This window comes from Semicossyphus pulcher, unplaced genomic scaffold, assembly GCF_022749685.1.
Source record: "Semicossyphus pulcher isolate SPU_LCO1_2020_fin unplaced genomic scaffold, fSemPul1.0.p SCAF_7, whole genome shotgun sequence".
Taxonomy (NCBI): Eukaryota; Metazoa; Chordata; class Actinopteri; order Labriformes; family Labridae; genus Semicossyphus; species Semicossyphus pulcher.
The window spans coordinates 15,456,377-15,473,280 of NW_027211748.1; the positions used below are offsets into that span (position 1 = coordinate 15,456,377).

The 16,904-nt window shown below is 41.9% G+C and overlaps 2 protein-coding genes across 4 annotated transcripts; both read right to left on the minus strand.

Annotated features, from left to right (window-relative positions):
• Positions 1–938: 938 nt before the first annotated feature.
• Positions 939–16,222, minus strand: gpt (glutamic--pyruvic transaminase). Of its 2 annotated transcripts, XM_069685153.1 has the most exons (12): positions 16,057–16,222; positions 12,022–12,208; positions 7,804–7,893; positions 7,487–7,595; positions 7,175–7,308; positions 6,228–6,471; positions 5,525–5,604; positions 5,306–5,442; positions 5,033–5,207; positions 3,663–3,818; positions 2,312–2,424; positions 939–1,560 (listed from the first exon to the last, which is right to left on the minus strand). In XM_069685153.1, the coding sequence occupies exons 1-12, from the start codon at positions 16,089–16,091 to the stop codon at positions 1,470–1,472; spliced, it is 1,551 nt and encodes a 516-aa protein (XP_069541254.1). In that variant the 5' UTR covers positions 16,092–16,222; the 3' UTR covers positions 939–1,469. The 2 variants fall into 2 exon arrangements, with proteins under 2 accessions (XP_069541254.1, XP_069541253.1); XM_069685152.1 differs by lacking the exon at positions 16,057–16,222 and having other exon boundaries at positions 12,022–12,800.
• On the minus strand, positions 12,121–15,816 carry fuz (fuzzy planar cell polarity protein). Of its 2 annotated transcripts, XM_069685156.1 has the most exons (2): positions 14,563–15,816; positions 12,121–12,208 (listed from the first exon to the last, which is right to left on the minus strand). In XM_069685156.1, exons 1-2 carry the CDS (start codon positions 15,668–15,670, stop codon positions 12,192–12,194), a joined length of 1,125 nt encoding a protein of 374 aa, XP_069541257.1. In that variant the 5' UTR covers positions 15,671–15,816; the 3' UTR covers positions 12,121–12,191. The 2 variants fall into 2 exon arrangements, with proteins under 2 accessions (XP_069541257.1, XP_069541255.1); XM_069685154.1 differs by lacking the exon at positions 12,121–12,208 and having other exon boundaries at positions 14,355–15,816.
• Positions 16,223–16,904: the final 682 nt, after the last annotated feature.

The window sequence follows — 16,904 nt, forward strand, 5'->3', positions numbered from 1 at the left end:
TATATGCCAGGTTTCACACAGTTTTTTCTACACGCTGCCTCAGCAGGCTTCAGACAGCTGGCCAATCAGAAGAAAGTGGGCTTGTAGGGGCGGGGTTTCTTAAAGGGACAGAGCTGACTGAGTCGTTTCAGGCAGAGGCTGTATGAGGGCCTCACAGAGCTTTAGTGTGAGAAAAATGAGGAGTTAGAGTTTTTGTAACTGTAAGTTATGCTAAGGTACACAGTGTGTTTCACAGTGTGAAATATGAAGCTTGGAAGTAGCATAATACCTCGCCTTTAAAGTGGAAATTATCTACATATATTTAATTTGCATACTTTTTTATTAATGTTTGGTTCACTTTAACTGCTCTAGTCAACCTTGAGTTGCAAAAATAATAATAATAGTTAAACATCAGCAGTTGGTGGAGACCAAAATGGAGGAAAAAGAAGAGTGAATATCGGACTTAGATTCATGAGGTGGTTCGAACTCCAAATGAATGGAAATGTTGCACCACGTGTTCTGGATGTGTAAACATGCAACAGTTGCTAAATGTGTTCACCACTAAACATGAAAAGTCTCACTTTATGTAATCCTTGTTGTTATCTTAGAAGAGTAACATTTAGTGAGAGATATAGTCCTTGGCTGTAAGCAGTGTAATGAATACAGGGATGAAACATGACTAAACGCTGCATGTTTGTGTTGCTCTTATGAATGGAAACTCAGTCTTTACAAATATCAAACTGATGGTCATTGCATAATAACTCTCTATGTGAAAGTATGAAGATTTCAAAAAATAATGTCTGTGATAATACATCTTCAGTGGGAGTAAGTTGGAGAACTACAGAGACATAAAAGTTTTAAATGCTCGTGGTCAAAGGAAAATGACCTTTTTGTCATAATACTAACTCTAAAGCGATCTGACAGCTCGTGCCAAAATAACGAGACATAAAATACACTGTTACATTTATTTTGATTCTACAAAATCATCTCTGAATCATCATGCGAATGTCCATCCTGCATATTCGCCTTGTTGAGTACTGCCTGCAGGAATGGAACATTTTAAACACTTTTTAAGCAGCATCACTTTTTCTTCAATTCTACCTCTCTTTTTTTTTTTTAGCTTGGTATTCATATACACAATCTATTGCTCATATTCACAAATACACATACCTACAGTACATACTGTACATCCTTCACACACTCACAGGATGAAACCATGCGTTTCAAACCAAAATGGCACACGTCTATTAATTACTTCCTTCATTTCCAGTTTTGTTTTGTCGTCTGACATATAACAGTGCCTTGTATACCGTCGGTGAATGTCCAAAATGAGACAGCTGTAGAGGCTGAAGTGTGTCGTCACAGAGACCACAAGAGCCGCCGTAGTAAAAGGCACTTATAAGTGACAGATAAATTCTGATCGGCTGAGTTCGTTTGGTTGTGGTGGGTGAGCTCCTCCCGTTGAGGATAGGAGGAGGAAAAGCAGACATTTAAGAGTACTGCTGCGTGAATTTCTGGTGGAACTCCTTGACTTTGTTCAGCAGGATCTTCAGCTTGTCTGTCGGTGGCAAAATGGTCATTCTGGGAGGAAAAGGGAACAGAAGGACAACAATTAACTGTGAACTGAGCAGATGCCTTGGCTGATGGGAAAGATTAGAAAGCAAGGAATTAAAAAAATCACATAAGAAAAACTAAAGAACGACAATCATTCCTTAAACTAAGGAACAGCTTAAACAACAGTTACAATAAAGGCATTATCAGACATTAAATAGGCACCATTACAGGTTATCTATCTAAAAAGTGCTGCCATTTTGACTCTAATGCATAGGTATGAGGGATGCTTCCTACATTTCATCATCTAATCAACAACAGAGCAGCCTGTTTAACAATACCCCGCAGAGACATTGTATGACAGGAGGAGATGTTGGGATTCCTAATTCTTATGGCATCAGAGTAACGTTAAGAGATGTACAGTATGTCTGAAAGTGTCTGTAACATCAAATTAATTTACATATATTTTTCCAACATTCTTAAAGACACTTTAGCCAAGGTCAAGCTTAAATAATTTGTTGATTAAAAAAATAGTCAGTTAAATGAATTAGCAGATATTTTGATAATGAAGTCATCTTTTAAGCCACATTTGAGTGAATAACTGAATATCTCTGGGTCTTGGTCCTTTGATAAGACTATCAAAGACCTTAGCTTGGGCATGAGGGAGCTGTAATGAGCATTTAATGACATCTTAAGGATCAAATATTTGATTAATTGATTGATTAATCAATAATGCAGGCAAGGAAAACAGACATGCCGTGTATCATGAAGTGCTCTGTACCTGAAGTGGTAGGTTCCATCCTTCTGGCCAAAGCCGCTTCCAGGTACGAGGCAGATCCCTGTCTCCTCCAGCATCTTCATGCAGTAAAACATATCCGGCTGCTGACCCTTGTCCTGTCAGAGACAAAACAGAGCGCTCTTTGAGGCTTAATATTCTTCTGAAAACAATCATGTAGAAAATATTTGATCAGGTATCTTGCCGTGTTTGTTTTCATAAGTGCAACTTTGCTGTGACTATTATCTGTATTTATAGAGACACCCTGTGACTCAGTGTAGCCTTTTCATTAAAAGTACAGTATGTACGTTTGAGTAGCACTCCCACTGAGCTGCTTTCTATGAGCACTCCATTATGTTTCTTCCACTACACAACAAGGATTTTCAATTTGTAGAAACTCAAATCATTAATAGGCAGAACTGGAATTAAAAGAAGCAAAAACAGCTCAATTGAGCCTCTCCTTGTAACCATCGGTCCAGTCTTGTACTTCTTAGATAAAAATGGGTAATCAAACTTACGTATTCAGTTTTATATTCCTGGAAACTCTCATGTAAAGCTCTTCAAGGAATTTCATGTTTGTTTCAGCTTCAGGGCAACCATTTTCCCATTACATTCATGGGTTATTCATGAGTTATTTTCTTCCTTCAGAGTTGTACATGGCTTTGTGTAAGCACAATACATTCCCTTCAGCAATACAAAGATAATTGAAGGTTGATGACCATGAAAGAAAAAGATAAGTACTGTTTTGAAGTAAAACAAATCTGAAATAGGTCTTATTTGCTCTGGATCAAAAGCTTTCGTAAAAATCCTTCAGCATTAGAAGTGGCTGAGCTGAACAAGCTAAATGGACCGCACAGCAGCTGTATTTAAACTGCCAATGCTGGCAGGAGTATTTATACAGAGGCTCTGTTTTTAAGCCCTGTTTATGGGAAAAGCACACACAGAGCAATGCTACAACTGTGTGATGAAGATGTTGGGTAGAGTTACTGGGATTGATCTGGTGTCAGTAGGTTAGCTTTCCTCTGACCTTATCGTCTGTTAGGCTAAATGGATTCTCAGCTCGGCTCATCAGCCCTCCCTGAAATTCCTACTGAGCAGTCAACCCTGGGACAGAATTGAAACACAAAGCTATTGGAAATCATTTGTTCCCTTAAGTAGACAGGGAGGTGGATTCACAGTGTACTAAACCTGTTGCTTAATGCAGCAGAGGGTATGTTGCTCTTACGTCTTTGCACTGCAAGGAAAAAAAATGTCTCTCTTCTCATTCTCAGTGCTTCTTATCAATGTAATTTACTTGAAGCGACAAAACAGCTACTTGAAGCACTGAAACATTTACGAGAGGGGAGCAAGGACTCACCGTGGCCTCTTTCACGGCCTTTTCAGGGATGGTTATGCAGGGAAAGGAGTACATGGCTCCCTGCACGGGGTTGCAGCTGATGCCTTTCACGGTATTGAGAACCTGCTCTGTAAGCTTGGCCTTCTCTGCCAAGGCACTTAGGGTGGCAGTACGCTCCTGGATGTGTGAGAAAAGGAAAGAAACAAGAGAGAGAAAGAAAAAGTACACCAATGAGAGATGTTACGAGAATTAAGAAACACGCTGCAACAATATCTGACGACGTAGCAATCCCCTGTTTTGTCAGGCTCATGGAGGTCTGGAGAAAATCTTAGTCACAGAAACGTGTCTTTGTAAACAAAGGCACACTGTAGCCCCTTTCACACATGCACTGCACTCCTGTTTCCTGACATTACCTGGGTGGGCTGCATGTGTGAACATACAGACACATTTTTGACCCCAGCTTTCTCCAGCCAGCGAAGTCCGGGTCTGCTGACGTGTGAACGCAGCAGGAAATACTCAGGAACATAAAGAAAGTTATATCCATTATAACTGTGCTTCATTCTTCTCCACCATATGTCAGTGTTTGTTTACAAAACTACTTTAATCTGCTCACCTTGCTTCTCTTCACTTATTTCTCCCCACACACCTGCACCTGCTGTACCTGCACACTGCAGCTCTTTCTGGCTGTGTCCGCTCTGTTGACATGTATCATGAGCTGCACGTTTTACAAAGTCACCCAAAATAACACAGCTTTGTATTTTTCCACCCGCGATCTCGTTTTCACAGCACAGCGCGTGAAGGAGGCTCGTCATTAAAGGCGCTGCGTGTCAAAATGATCAAAACCAACTAATGAGACCGACACTACACAGCTGCACTTCAAATCTTTTAAAACAGAACGTCCATATTTAACAGAATTTGTCGCACCTCAATCAGCGCATTTATAGGAGCTTGTGTCTCTGATTTTTCTAACAATGTTTTCTCCGGATGTCTTTAAGCTCCACAAGACGGATGGAAAGCCATGCCAGGAAGTTTTAACAGAGATCATATGAATGCTATGAAGTAAAAAAATATTTTTTTTACACACAAGATGATTTCAAAACTGAAGTAAAAACTTTAAGAAGTCTTGAAAAGTAACTTATTCTACTGTGGAAAAATGTTCCAAAGCAGCTTCATGCATTTCCTAAAATGTGATCTAACAGTACATAATGCATATTTTGCGGTCTTGCAATTCCCTCCTCAAACAACTAGTTCAAATCCATAATCAATAGCAGTGTACTGATAGTATAAGGATAACAGAATGTATACTGATACTGCTAAAACAAGAGATCATGTATATTGATGTATTTATGTGTTCATTTCACCCCTACTACAAATAATTGAGGGTTGTGTACCTTGATGAAGTTGGCATACGACGGTTCTCCAGGCTGCGGAGGGTTAACCACCAGGTCCATCAGAGCCTGCCCAGGAACAGGAGGACACAGACGGACAGACACCAGCTTGATCAGCTGGGCCTTCACCTCGTCGTCCATGTTGATGATCTCCATGTAGCCTCCACGGAAGCCACACCTAAAAGGGAGAGAAAACATGAGGATGTGATAAAGTAGAAATTGTGTAATAGGAGATTAAAAAAAGAAAGAGCCAGACATTATTTTAAAATGACTTACTCTCCCATATAACATTTGGAGGTGGAGTGGAAAGATGCCAGCTCCACTGTATTGGAGTACTCTGGCCCCATGTCAAACAGAACCTTCTTAAAGGAGTGGAACTGGCAACCATCAGCGTACACATTATCCTGGTACACCTGAGACATGAACACAGAATGATGTTTTGCAGGAAACAGAACACAATAAAGCAGGACGATAAACAGGTTGCAGACAGAGTACCTCATCAGCCATGAGGAAGAGACGCTCCTTTGCTGCAAATCGGATTACGTCTTCAATGCACTGTCTGTTCTGAACCTGACCTGTGAAGAAGAAGGAGGCTCATTAGGCAGACATGTTTGATACGGTCGTTGGGCAGGCAGTTATGTCTATATGCTGCCATCTAGTGGCTCGTCTTTGACTAGAGCATGGGATGTGTGGTTATAGAGATACGTACGAGGAGACAAAATGATGTGGACAACTCATGCTGAAAGGACTTTATTACAAGTAACTTCATTTGTGGGCCTACTGGTGTTAAAGCTAATAGTTGTGGAAGTGTACGATATCGCTGCAATGTCTTTGGTTGTTTATAACTCAGCAAACTCCATGAAAATTGCCTCAACTCCACCCGCTTACAAAGGTCAGACGAAGCAGTTAAAAGGACTTCTAAAGCTTGAAAGTTGATGATGATTATGACATAAGCCATACATTTTAAAAGGAGTTCAGAACAATCAGCTGAAAAATAAGGAGTACATGCATTACAATACTGCACATTTGACACTTTCACTTCCTTTGTGAGGTCATGGTTCATGAGGCTTTCTGTTTCCATTCCTTTGGCTGAGGAAACATAGTTACCTAAAGTGCTGACAAGGTTATTTAAAATGTGAAAATACTAACAACTACGATTTAGTATTCACTTTTATACATTTAAAAAAGTGTACTTTACCAGTAGGGTTTCCTGGGTTGATGATGCACAGGGCTCTGGGGTTGCAGTGTTCCCGGGCCTCATCCAGGGAGCGCTGCAGCTCGCTGATATCCATACTCCAGCATTTTTCCTCGTTTAGGTAATAGTTGATCTGCACGGCGCCCAGTTCAGCCAGCGCAGCAGAGTACAGGGGATACTGAGGTATTGAGATCATGACGCCTGTACGGGTGGCGCCCTCGCCACACACCAGCAGCTTCAGCATGGTCTGCAAGAGCAGGACAGGGAGGTTGAGAAAGGTATGTCAGCATAATAAGTTTAACCTTCATACAAGTTATCAAATTTCAGAATGACGTATACACAGAGTAGAAGTCTGCTGAAGTTTTCAATGTGGGTTTAAGTTTAGAAAAGAAGACCTGAATCTGAGTTTAGCTTTGGTGCTCTGCGTCTGTGCTTTGGCTTGAACCAGCACATAGTGAGTTTTATTGTTAATAATGCAGCATGCTTTTAGTTTAATGAGGCCATATGGTAAGATTCAGTGGGTTAGGGTTTCCCTCAAGGGTAAACTTGGGGAGATGGTAAACAAGATAGAAAATGAAAGACATAACTGCTAAATTATTTTTCGAAAGTCTTTTCTTGGACTGCTTTAACCCACTTTCACCCAAACCTACCCACCCAAACTTTTGAAAGGACATTTTTTGGCGTCATTGATCTTGAACTCATGCTGCCTGAAATATCTAATTTGTCAGTTCAAAAAGAGGACTCAATTATAATCCAAAATCTGCCCAATTTGTCAGTTAAATTATGTACATAAATTCACTGCAAAGAAACCAGGACATCAAGTCATTATAAACCTAGTACTTCAGAAGTGTTACATTTTATTCCTAATGTCTTTAGGAAAAACAACCATTCACAATTAAAAAGGTAGAACAGAGACAAAGTCATTATAACAGCTGAGGGGTAATTTGTACCACAATGCCGTCGCTGGCCCCTGTAGTGAGGTAAATGTTGTCTGGGTCGCAGGGCACGCCGCCATCCCTTCGCTCAATGTAGCGGGCAACATCGTGACGCACAGAGTCGATGCCCTGACTGGCACTGTAGGAACCTGAAGGGGATTCATGTGGAGACAAGACCAGCTGCTATGACAACTTAAAGCTTTAACACAGTAAAGTACCATCAGATCAAGCATTCTTTAACACATAAGGAGTGTGTAATAAGACTAAAGGTGGTAATAAGCAACTGGGATTATACAAAATGTATTGTGCTGGCACAGAAATACACACCCATACTGTTCCCTCCACAGGACTGCAGAATGCGACGGGCTCTACTTTTAGCATCCTCTGGGAATGTGTTGTCATTCAGCAGTTCAGGGTAGGAGCAGAGCGCCAGGACCTTGACACAAAGAGAGGTGGGAGTATAAAGAGAGGAAGGGACATTATGCAAAGTCCTGCAAGGATTGCTGCATAAGGCAGGAAGAAATGATTGACACCAATTTAGTTAAAGAGGGAGGAATCCGTTTCATTGGCATTGACATTGACTGGTCAGAGGTGATGTACTAAATCTAGATGAGAGATGGGGGGAAGGGTTTTTACGGGCAGACCTGTCGGAAGAATGTGATTGGCTGCTGGCCCATAGCGTGAGCATCACCGATGTTGGCCTTGATGACCTCAGCAAAAGGCTTCTTCATTCCCTGCAGAACAGAAGCACAACAAACAAATTGTTATCCGTCTGAAGTGCCAAAAAAAAAATCATAGTGACGTGTACAATGGCTGCCTATTAATAAACCTGGCTCAAATGATCTAAGAGAATGGGGTGGGCTGAGAACCCCTACTGCATCTAAACATTTTGACACTGCGCCCACATACAAACACAAACATGCATAACTGTGCCATAAATATGCATGCCACAAGAGGCTGAGAGCAGCAGCTGCTGAGATCACAGCAGCTTCAGAGGCTTACACACAACCAACTCAAGGGATGGATTATATTGCAGTTTGTTTGACTCTCCTGCACAGGGGTGAACATAGAAATGGTGAAAATTAAAGATGAAATGCTCATTTAACTATTAGCTCTAGCACACTTTCTGTACCATGTCACCTGTCCCAACTGTTAGTTTGTTCCGCCTGAATTGAGTCCAGACAAGCTAAGGGACTCAGCAGACTCTCTGCTGCTCCAGGACTGCATGCATCTCTAAAGCGAAGTTGCTGCTAACATTTGCTGCAGAGAATATCGTTTTTACAGGTATATTAGCCAGCACAGAACATAGACAAGTAAGAACAAACATGCAAAAGGCACATCCCAGCAAAGTTTAAATATATACTTTACTGGTTTTACAAAAATTCTCTTGTATTTAGTCCGCCAGAAATAGATACCTCATGTGACAAGTTTAGTTTTCTTGTTTCAGGAGGACCATGCTGAGTTAACACTATAGTGATAGTTTTTAAGATTTGACTATGTGCTTGGTATGTGGCATACAGGGGCAAACATTCTGTATTCAAGGAACAAGAAGACTGCTAGCTACTATTGGGAATGCAAAGAAAAGTTCAATTGTTCTTTCATTTGGCTCTACAGACGCAGAGGAAAGAAATGTATTCAACAAGTTTATCATCTCTAAGTTATATACAAATGTGTTGCGAATTATAAACAGCATATTAATTTTCACAAGTGCAATAAAACAAAATGTCACAAACCAGATTGACTAAAGAACAATATAAACCTAATAATAAGTATCAGTAATTAGTTTCATGATTTTTAAAGAAAGCTAAAAGGTTTATTTATGTTTTACTTTCTTTTCCTCTCACATATACAGAAAATGGCCTTGATGCAAACTATCTTATCAACCCATAACCTTGTGACACACAAACACAGAAACATACATTACACAATGACTTTCAACCTCCTTAGTGGAGACTGATAAGAATTGGATGTATGAAAGCAATGCAGCTGTAAACTTGGAGTCAAATTTCATTCAGAGAATCTATTCCCACATTAAGGGTTTCATATACTTTCTGAAAGACAAAAAAAAATCAAGCATCTGAGACCGCTGACAGAGGACAAACAGCGATGCAGGCAGACTCGTGCACATAAACAAGCACGCGCTCACACACGCAGTTAACACCAGATGTTAGAACAGCGTGACACTGCAGAGAGGCCGCAAGTGGAACCTCTCACTGACATCCTGCGGTAATCAAAACAGCCTGTTTGTTTGATTTGGCCAATCCAGTTCACATTTAAAGACGCCCTCTCATTGGTCACATATTAGAGGCGTCTCTCAGTCTGAACCAATAACATGACAGCGGGAGAAAAACACCCCTCGGTCAAAGTTACCGCCCATTCACAATGAGGGGTCTTTTAGAAACACACTGACCTGTGCTCCTGAGAACAGACTGGAAAGGCCTGAGCGTTTTTGTTACCCATCAGTGATAAAACAGTCCAGCAAACAATGTTGAAGTTCTAACAGAAGGTAAAACTCAGGCAGGGTTTCTTTTTATACTTCCAAGGCTTTGCAAAGGGAACATTTGACAAATGATAAGTTTGATGTTGTGTCTGCACAACATAGCATAAAGTTCACATAAAAGATGATAAGAACTTTCACTTCGCATAAGTCGATGCAAAATACATGTAACATTCAGATCAATGCATCTTTAAAACGTCTTTATAGGTCTGAGTGTTGCTTTTTCCTCCGGCAGAATATGTGGAAAGAATTCCACAAAACCTTCCTTGTTGGTTTCTGGTCCGTCCCCAAAGGCCCCCATTCTCTATCAGCAGGCTGCTCATTAGGACAAACAAAGACCATAGTAACCGCGTCTAAAGCATTTGTCTCAGCACTTGTTAACCGCTGCAGTCAGATGGCGCAAAGTCTGTCTCGTTTCTGTTCTCTTTTTGCAAAGGCTATGAACTAACATAGATAAGAGAGGGGGGGTGGGGAAGAACAAGGCAATTTTTGTACTGGAGAGCCAAGATCTCAGCTCTAAAAAGGCAAGGTGTGTAGGAAACTGGAGAAGCGGGTCATGGTGTACATTCCTGCTGTGTTTTATTCAGAGACAAAAGTGAGAAAAGTGACCGGTTTTCCAACGTAATCCAAACCGCAGTTTGAAAGGGAGGTGAATGTAAAAAGTAAGGGAGTGTAACGGAAGAAAGGAATAAAGATGGGAGGACTGCACTTGATTACTCGGGGTACATTTTTGCATTCTGGCGGGCTGCTATGCTATTGAAAGAAACTGGCAGCTGGACAGTCTGCAGTCAGTAAACAATGAATCGCATTGCTTCCCCAGAACTAGATGGAAATGAGATGAATAAAGAATTCACTAGCTTGTGTAAAAGCTTTGTAATTGTCTTATTTCTCCCCTGAAAACACCCATACCTCTCAATATCTTGACTGGGTTTTAACAGCTGAGATAAACTGCAATTTCTTCTGCTTTTTGTACACCTAAATATCAATTCGATAACGCCTGATCAAACTTGTACTAACTATGCTATAGAGAGAGATGGGATCGGGTGCAGGGAAGCACTGGTCAATGCAAACAGAACATAAAATCTATGATGCCGCTGAGCCATCTGGTTAAAAAGGTCAGCACTGTCATTAGAGTCCCTGTTGGCCGGATTTGCCTTGCCTTTCACCTGTGCTAGAACCTGTTCACATACCCATCTCCTTTCCTGAGCAAAGCACTCAAGAGAGGACCGTTTTCACACCAGACTGCACTCGGTACACTAACAGCTGGTTGCCACATCGCCATAAACTGTGTTAGAGGAAGGGATCAAACAGAGCTTTATTAAAAAAAGGAGAGAGATGCACAACTTGTTTGTTTTTACAGTGCCAATAGATTGTAAAAAGGATCTATATAAATTAAACTGATGAATAAAGACTGCACTGAAAATGCTTGACACAAGTGCTGAGAGCCTAATATATATTTTCGTATTGATTTCAAGATAATTGACTACAAAAATGAAACAGTCTATGCTTGTTTACAGCTGTTATGAATGGTACAATAGTGGACAGATTAGCAGAGTTGGACATTTCGGCGTGTTGGAGTTAAGAGATACATCCATCTATAGTATTCTTCACTGTATACTACAGTGAGACACAGATATGAGATATGACAAACCCAGATCAGACTTCGGACTTTCACCTCTCAGTGAGGAGCTTTCATTCTTTACACTAATGCCTTAAAAACAAGTTAGACATTAACAATAAGCAACGGAGATATCTGGATCATACTCGTCGACACAACTCGTCATGATAAACAACCTCCGGAATTACTGTGTAACTGATGGACTTTGATAAGAGGGTGTGCACGCAGCAATCACTTTCCTTTTTAGGATAATGTTTAGAGGGGAAAAAGTGACACTATAACCAGGAATGGAGGCCTGTTGATGTGCAATTATGTTTAATGAAACACTGATTGGATTCACTTCACTTGGGCCAAAAAGCACACAAGTATTCATCAGCGGCAAATAAGCATGCAGAGCTGCCTTTTAGCGTAATCAAATCTACAATTAAAATTTAAAGTTCAAGAGATTTAAATGAGTGCAACTGTTCATTATGCATGTCCTGGCAAATGTGACAATAATTTTACAGTTTGTTTTTAAACACAGTGACAGCAAAACGGCTCCCTTAGGTGGAGTACTTAATTTCTTCTGAGAAAAAATATCTTTTACTAAAGATGCCAGTCTGACCAACAAATTAAGCATATAACAGGCTGATTTAATGAAAGACAGACGACACAACACGCAGAGATGAGAAGTGGCGTGGAGTGTGATGCATGGAGGATGCAGCTGGTGGTACAAACACTGAGATCAAACAGCTTAGTTTTACAAACCTCAGAGAGCTCCCTCTCCAGCTCCACAGCCCGCTGCACGATGGGCCCCCGCACGGCGTACTCAACCTTCTTCACCGTGGGGTTCATGGTGTCGATGGTCAACACCTTGGCCCGGGACGTCACTCCATTCTCGGTCATTTTCTCTTGGGGGAGCCCTCGCCGCGTCGCACTCAGACTCGATAAGGCTCTGCCGGGAGAGGAGGAGGACAGAGGGGGGGGAGAGGTCAGTGAGCGGACCCTGGGAGAAGCACCGGCGCCGGGCCGCTGCGCTCCACTGCAGCCGGCTAACAACTCGCTTCGCCCCCGGCTTAAAAGTCTGGGTGACAGCAACTGCATCCGAGTGGCTGACATGTTACACGGTCTTCCCTCTCTCTTAACAAGTTAACTTTTAAAGCGTCTGCGGTGCACTGCGACCTGCAATACACCGGTTGCTTCACTCGAGTGGAGCGAATTTGAAGTTGTGCAAGAGGAGCAACTTAAAAATGACTAAGCGCTCGGACCTTTGGACCTTTCAGAGGTAAAAGTACAAAAATGGGCTTCGTCAAACTTGAGATAAAATCCCAGGATGTTTCCGTTGGCCCTGGCTGCTTCCACAAACACTAACTCCGCTTCTCACTCTGAAATTTTGGGGGGTTGTTCCTTGCTCACATGGCAACGCTACAGCTCGCGAGCGTTTCCCACCCCTTTGTGCGGCTTGGTGTCCACAGTTATCGCACCCCCCTCTTACTCCGTTATCCAACGCTCCGTGGGGCTGTCAGTCAATTTCGGTTCTCCGGTTACTGAACTTAAACGGCTTTGGACGACTGACGTGGCTCGGGGGGATAATGTAACCAATTTTTTCCCGAGGTCACTGCACACGCGGAGCCCTACTTCTCGTTCCATGCGGTTTGGCATGAGAGTTTTAATTCGTCATGGTGACCAAAACAATTATTAATGCTTCTCCCATCTCAGCTGGAGCCCCATACGTTTCCTCTATTGGCTGATATTTTAAAATTAAAGTTATTCTGTAGAAATCTGTATGAACTTTTACAATTAGACTAATTTGGAAAAGGTTTGAGACTAAACATATTCATAATAGCTCATGTTAAAAAAAAAAAAAATCACTTTCTGAAAATGTTCTAACATTATACGGTTTCATTTTGAGCGTCTCTGTTGCTCAGCAGTTTCCGTAGTCCTTGGAAGGGGGACACACAGACTCAGGCCAGTGGTTCAAGTTTCTAAGGTTAAACTAGGACAAGTCCTATGTGGAAATGCAGCAAAAATAAACTGTTCGCTAACTCACTATGAACTTGTATAAACAGAATAAGCATGAAGAGCAGAGCTGCACCTGCGATTACAAACTACATACTGCTTATCCTTAGCATTTTTTTTCAATAAACCTCAGTGCCTTCACAGTGAAAAAGTACACTGCAGTAAGTTTTTTGTAAATATTGATGAAGTTGAAAACAAAACAAAACACTGCAATTATCATGACTTCGTCATTCAATTACGGTGTGTGTGTTTTGTCAATAGTCCCTGCCACTGTTATTAAAGCAATATGAGATGTGGAATACAAGGAGAAAGCAATTGTTGTTTTGGGCATATGTAAGTGATGGTTAGGAATTGTGATAGAGGAGAATTATTAACAGATACTTTTGGTTTCAAGCATCATAGAGTCACTGTTTGTGCCTCATAGCTTTGAAGCAAAAGCTGAGATATAACAAAAAACATAAATATTACTAGCTCATATAGAAGTACTAAAACCTTTGAACTGTGCATTTAATTGTCAACGTTTTGCAATGAAAAATTCAACGAATATAACAAGCAATATTCTTATCACATAAACCCATAAATGACACATGATCCGCAGAAAGTAAGCACCTATATTTAGAATAAAAACTAGCACAAACAAATCTTCAATATTTCAAAACAACAAACAGCAGACACTAATTTATCCCAGTGTAACAAAGTTTCACATGAACCTTTTTAAACTCAGTGTTATCCTAGTGCTAATGCTAGTATTCAGCCTTGAAGCCAGTGAAGAAAGACACAGCAGTAGCAGTGACTTATCAATTGAATGTGAAACAAAGTGACATTTTAAATTGTTTATATATTTTCCTAAGTATTAAATTATTGAGAAGTAAAAAAAAAATACCTGAGGAGACCTGTAACAGTGATATGATAATCATTGTCTTTATAAAAGATGGACAAATGGAAGCAGACATTCATGCCTTTTTAGTCAACGTGTAATTGTATGTTTGCAGTCATCAAAGGTGACAGCTATTTGCATATCAATTATTATATGTTATAAGGTCAAAGATAATTAGTTTACTGAAATTAAGATGTGGTAACAAACTAAATCGTTCACTTAAAACCCAGTGGCTGAAACTATATCCGAGAGTGTCTGTGTGGCAACCGTACGTAGTGCAAAGGTGGGCACAGACAGAGGCACAAGCAGGAAGAGCTGGTGCTGTGGTGTCTGAAGTCCAAAGCTTTTGCACTCTTCTGTAACTAGATAGCACTGTTGTGGCTGGTGGGAGAATCCAAGGACAAAGTCTTCACCTCTTTGAGCCCTCTCCTCTGGGGACACACACAAAGTCTCCTCCTGGGTGAAGTAGCGTGTTGTGCTGAAGATGTAGAAGAGCTTCAGTAGCTCCCAGCAGCGAGCCTTGGAAGGTAATGGAGGGTCGTTAGGCGGGTGATTAGTCGGGGTACGCACACATGAGACTGAGCGACGTGTTTCACGGTTGATGAGCAGAAGTGCCAGCACATCAGGACGCAGAGATACAGACCCTGGTAAACAGCGCTCTCCAACAGCCAGGCAGTCTCTCAACGTCTCCACCAAGGGTGTCCAGAGACGACCCACCAGCCCGCTCTCCGCTCTCTGCAGGGAAGGGGTCGGGCCGCACAGCACACACACATCTGCCCCAGGGAGAAGTTGGAATCGGAGCAGGCGATGGGCTACAGTGGGGCTGCCCTGAGGTAGGAAAACCGGGTAATCACAAGAGGCTGATCCAGAGGCCGAGAGGGACCGCATCAACGCAGAGAGCAGGACAACTTCCTGCGGTGCTAGGCGCCACCACTTCTCAGTTGCTGCAGCTATTCTCCCATGGACTATGAGGCAGCCAAATTCACTGTCTGCAGCCTGAGCAAAGCCATCCACAGCCTCTTGAAGAAGAGTAGGGTTTGGGGGCAGCAGTGAATCAGCACAGTGTGTCAGGTTACCCAGCATGCCCTCTTGCTTCTCTTCCAACAGCTGATCAATGAGGCAGAAGCAGGACCGCAAATCCCTCTTCAGCCTCTCCACATTCCTGACATTGGTCAGCTCATCCTGCCCCAACACCAACACCATGCAGTTCCACACATTCTCCAGGAGGCGTTGTAAACGGACCTCCTCCTCTTTGCTGCTGCCTACACCATCTCTTCCACCTCCATTCACAGCGATGAGCATCACACTGTCCTGAAAAACCCTCCACACCACTTTGCCTCCACCTTGAGTCTCACAGTGGGACAACAAGACTCCCTGGCCGCCCCCGAACATGTGAACCCCATTCAGGGAGCCGATGACAGAGAAGGGCAGCTGTTTGGAGGCTCCTCTGGTGAAAAGAGGGACCCCACTGCTGGCTGTGAGGCAGAGGAGCTGTGTTGAACCATCCTGGAGCATCATCATGGAGTTAAGCTAGCGTTCGCTGGGGTTCACTATGGTAGTTTCAGTCAACAGTGCCGCTTTTCAGCTGCAGCGGCTCATAAACTAACGGTCTTCATTGGACTGGCTGAATAACTGCAACCATTACGTTAAATACAGACTAGCTAACGGTTAACGTCTTATCTCGTTCCAGTGTTGCATCAGTAAAGACGTGGAACGTTACCTTGGTGAGCCATTAGCATCACGTAGCGTCAAACCGTTTTCCTGAAGACGGCTGAGCCGGGTACAAACAACGACAAGACAAAAGATATCATGCAGCAAACCTTCCTACCATGGCTGGACCTAACATACATAAACGCGCTTTTGTTAGCTAACTGTATTTAACATGCCAGGTTAACAAAAGAGGTTACCGTCGTTTCCACAGTAACGATGTCCCATGATTCATTCTTCAAACTAGCGAGGGCGGTTTCATTCGGCTGGTCGAGCTGCAGTTATGATTTACGAGCTCCGTGGTAACCGTTGAAAGAGCGGGACCACAAACTGACCTGGGTTCAGTCCCCGGTGTTCATGGAAGCGCTGTTGTTCACATGGATCTGGCATCCGCTAGCTCGTTAGCTTCTCGCGAGAGCCAAATGGCTTTATTACGGGCCCACATTGGCTCACTAGAGGATGACGTTGCGATAGTTTCTCGTCTGATGTGATTTCTATTAGCAATTAAGTTATAAATGTAATTGTTGTAAGTTAATAAAGACATTTTCTTATGATCACAGTTGAAACAAGTAATTAAGTACCTAACTAATACCATCCTAATTTACATGCGCGCTTTTAATTATTCCCGTGAAATACTACTCTGTATTCTTTTTACCATACGAATCCTCACGTTTAATAATTGGCAGAATAAAATAAAACTTAAATCAAACTGAAATGACAAAAAAATATATATTAAAAAAACTCCATGATTAGAGTTCTTCAAAATTTGTTTTCAATGGCAAAGTACAATTCAAATCAGTAAAATTACTAGTAATCATAAAGTACTTACTTCTCCCACTGCTGGTCATGATCCCCTACAGCACAATTTAAATGAAATACAATTTTTCTCACATTTGTTACACCTGATGTCTAGCAGTGGATCACAAACTTATTAAGCTGGCGTGCCCAAAAATATGTTTCTCAATCTTTTTTTTGGCTTGCTCTTCGTTTGTATTAAATATAAAATTGAAATGGAAGTGCAACACAGTCAGCTCAAACTTCAGTTTTT

Bases quoted from the DNA above. Each gene is read 5' to 3' on its own strand.
- gpt (XM_069685152.1), bottom strand. From the start codon at position 12,372: ATGTCAGCCACTCGGATGCAGTTGCTGTCACCCAGACTTTTAAGCCGG. The intron at 5,605-6,227 runs GTAAAGTACACT...TCTTCTTCACAG, and splicing joins CAACCCAGGAAACCCTACTG to GTCAGGTTCAGAACAGACAG. The intron at 5,443-5,524 runs GTACTCTGTCTG...TTCATGTCTCAG, and splicing joins TCTTCCTCATGGCTGATGAG to GTGTACCAGGATAATGTGTA.
- fuz (XM_069685154.1), bottom strand. From the start codon at position 15,670: ATGATGATGCTCCAGGATGGTTCAACACAGCTCCTCTGCCTCACAGCC.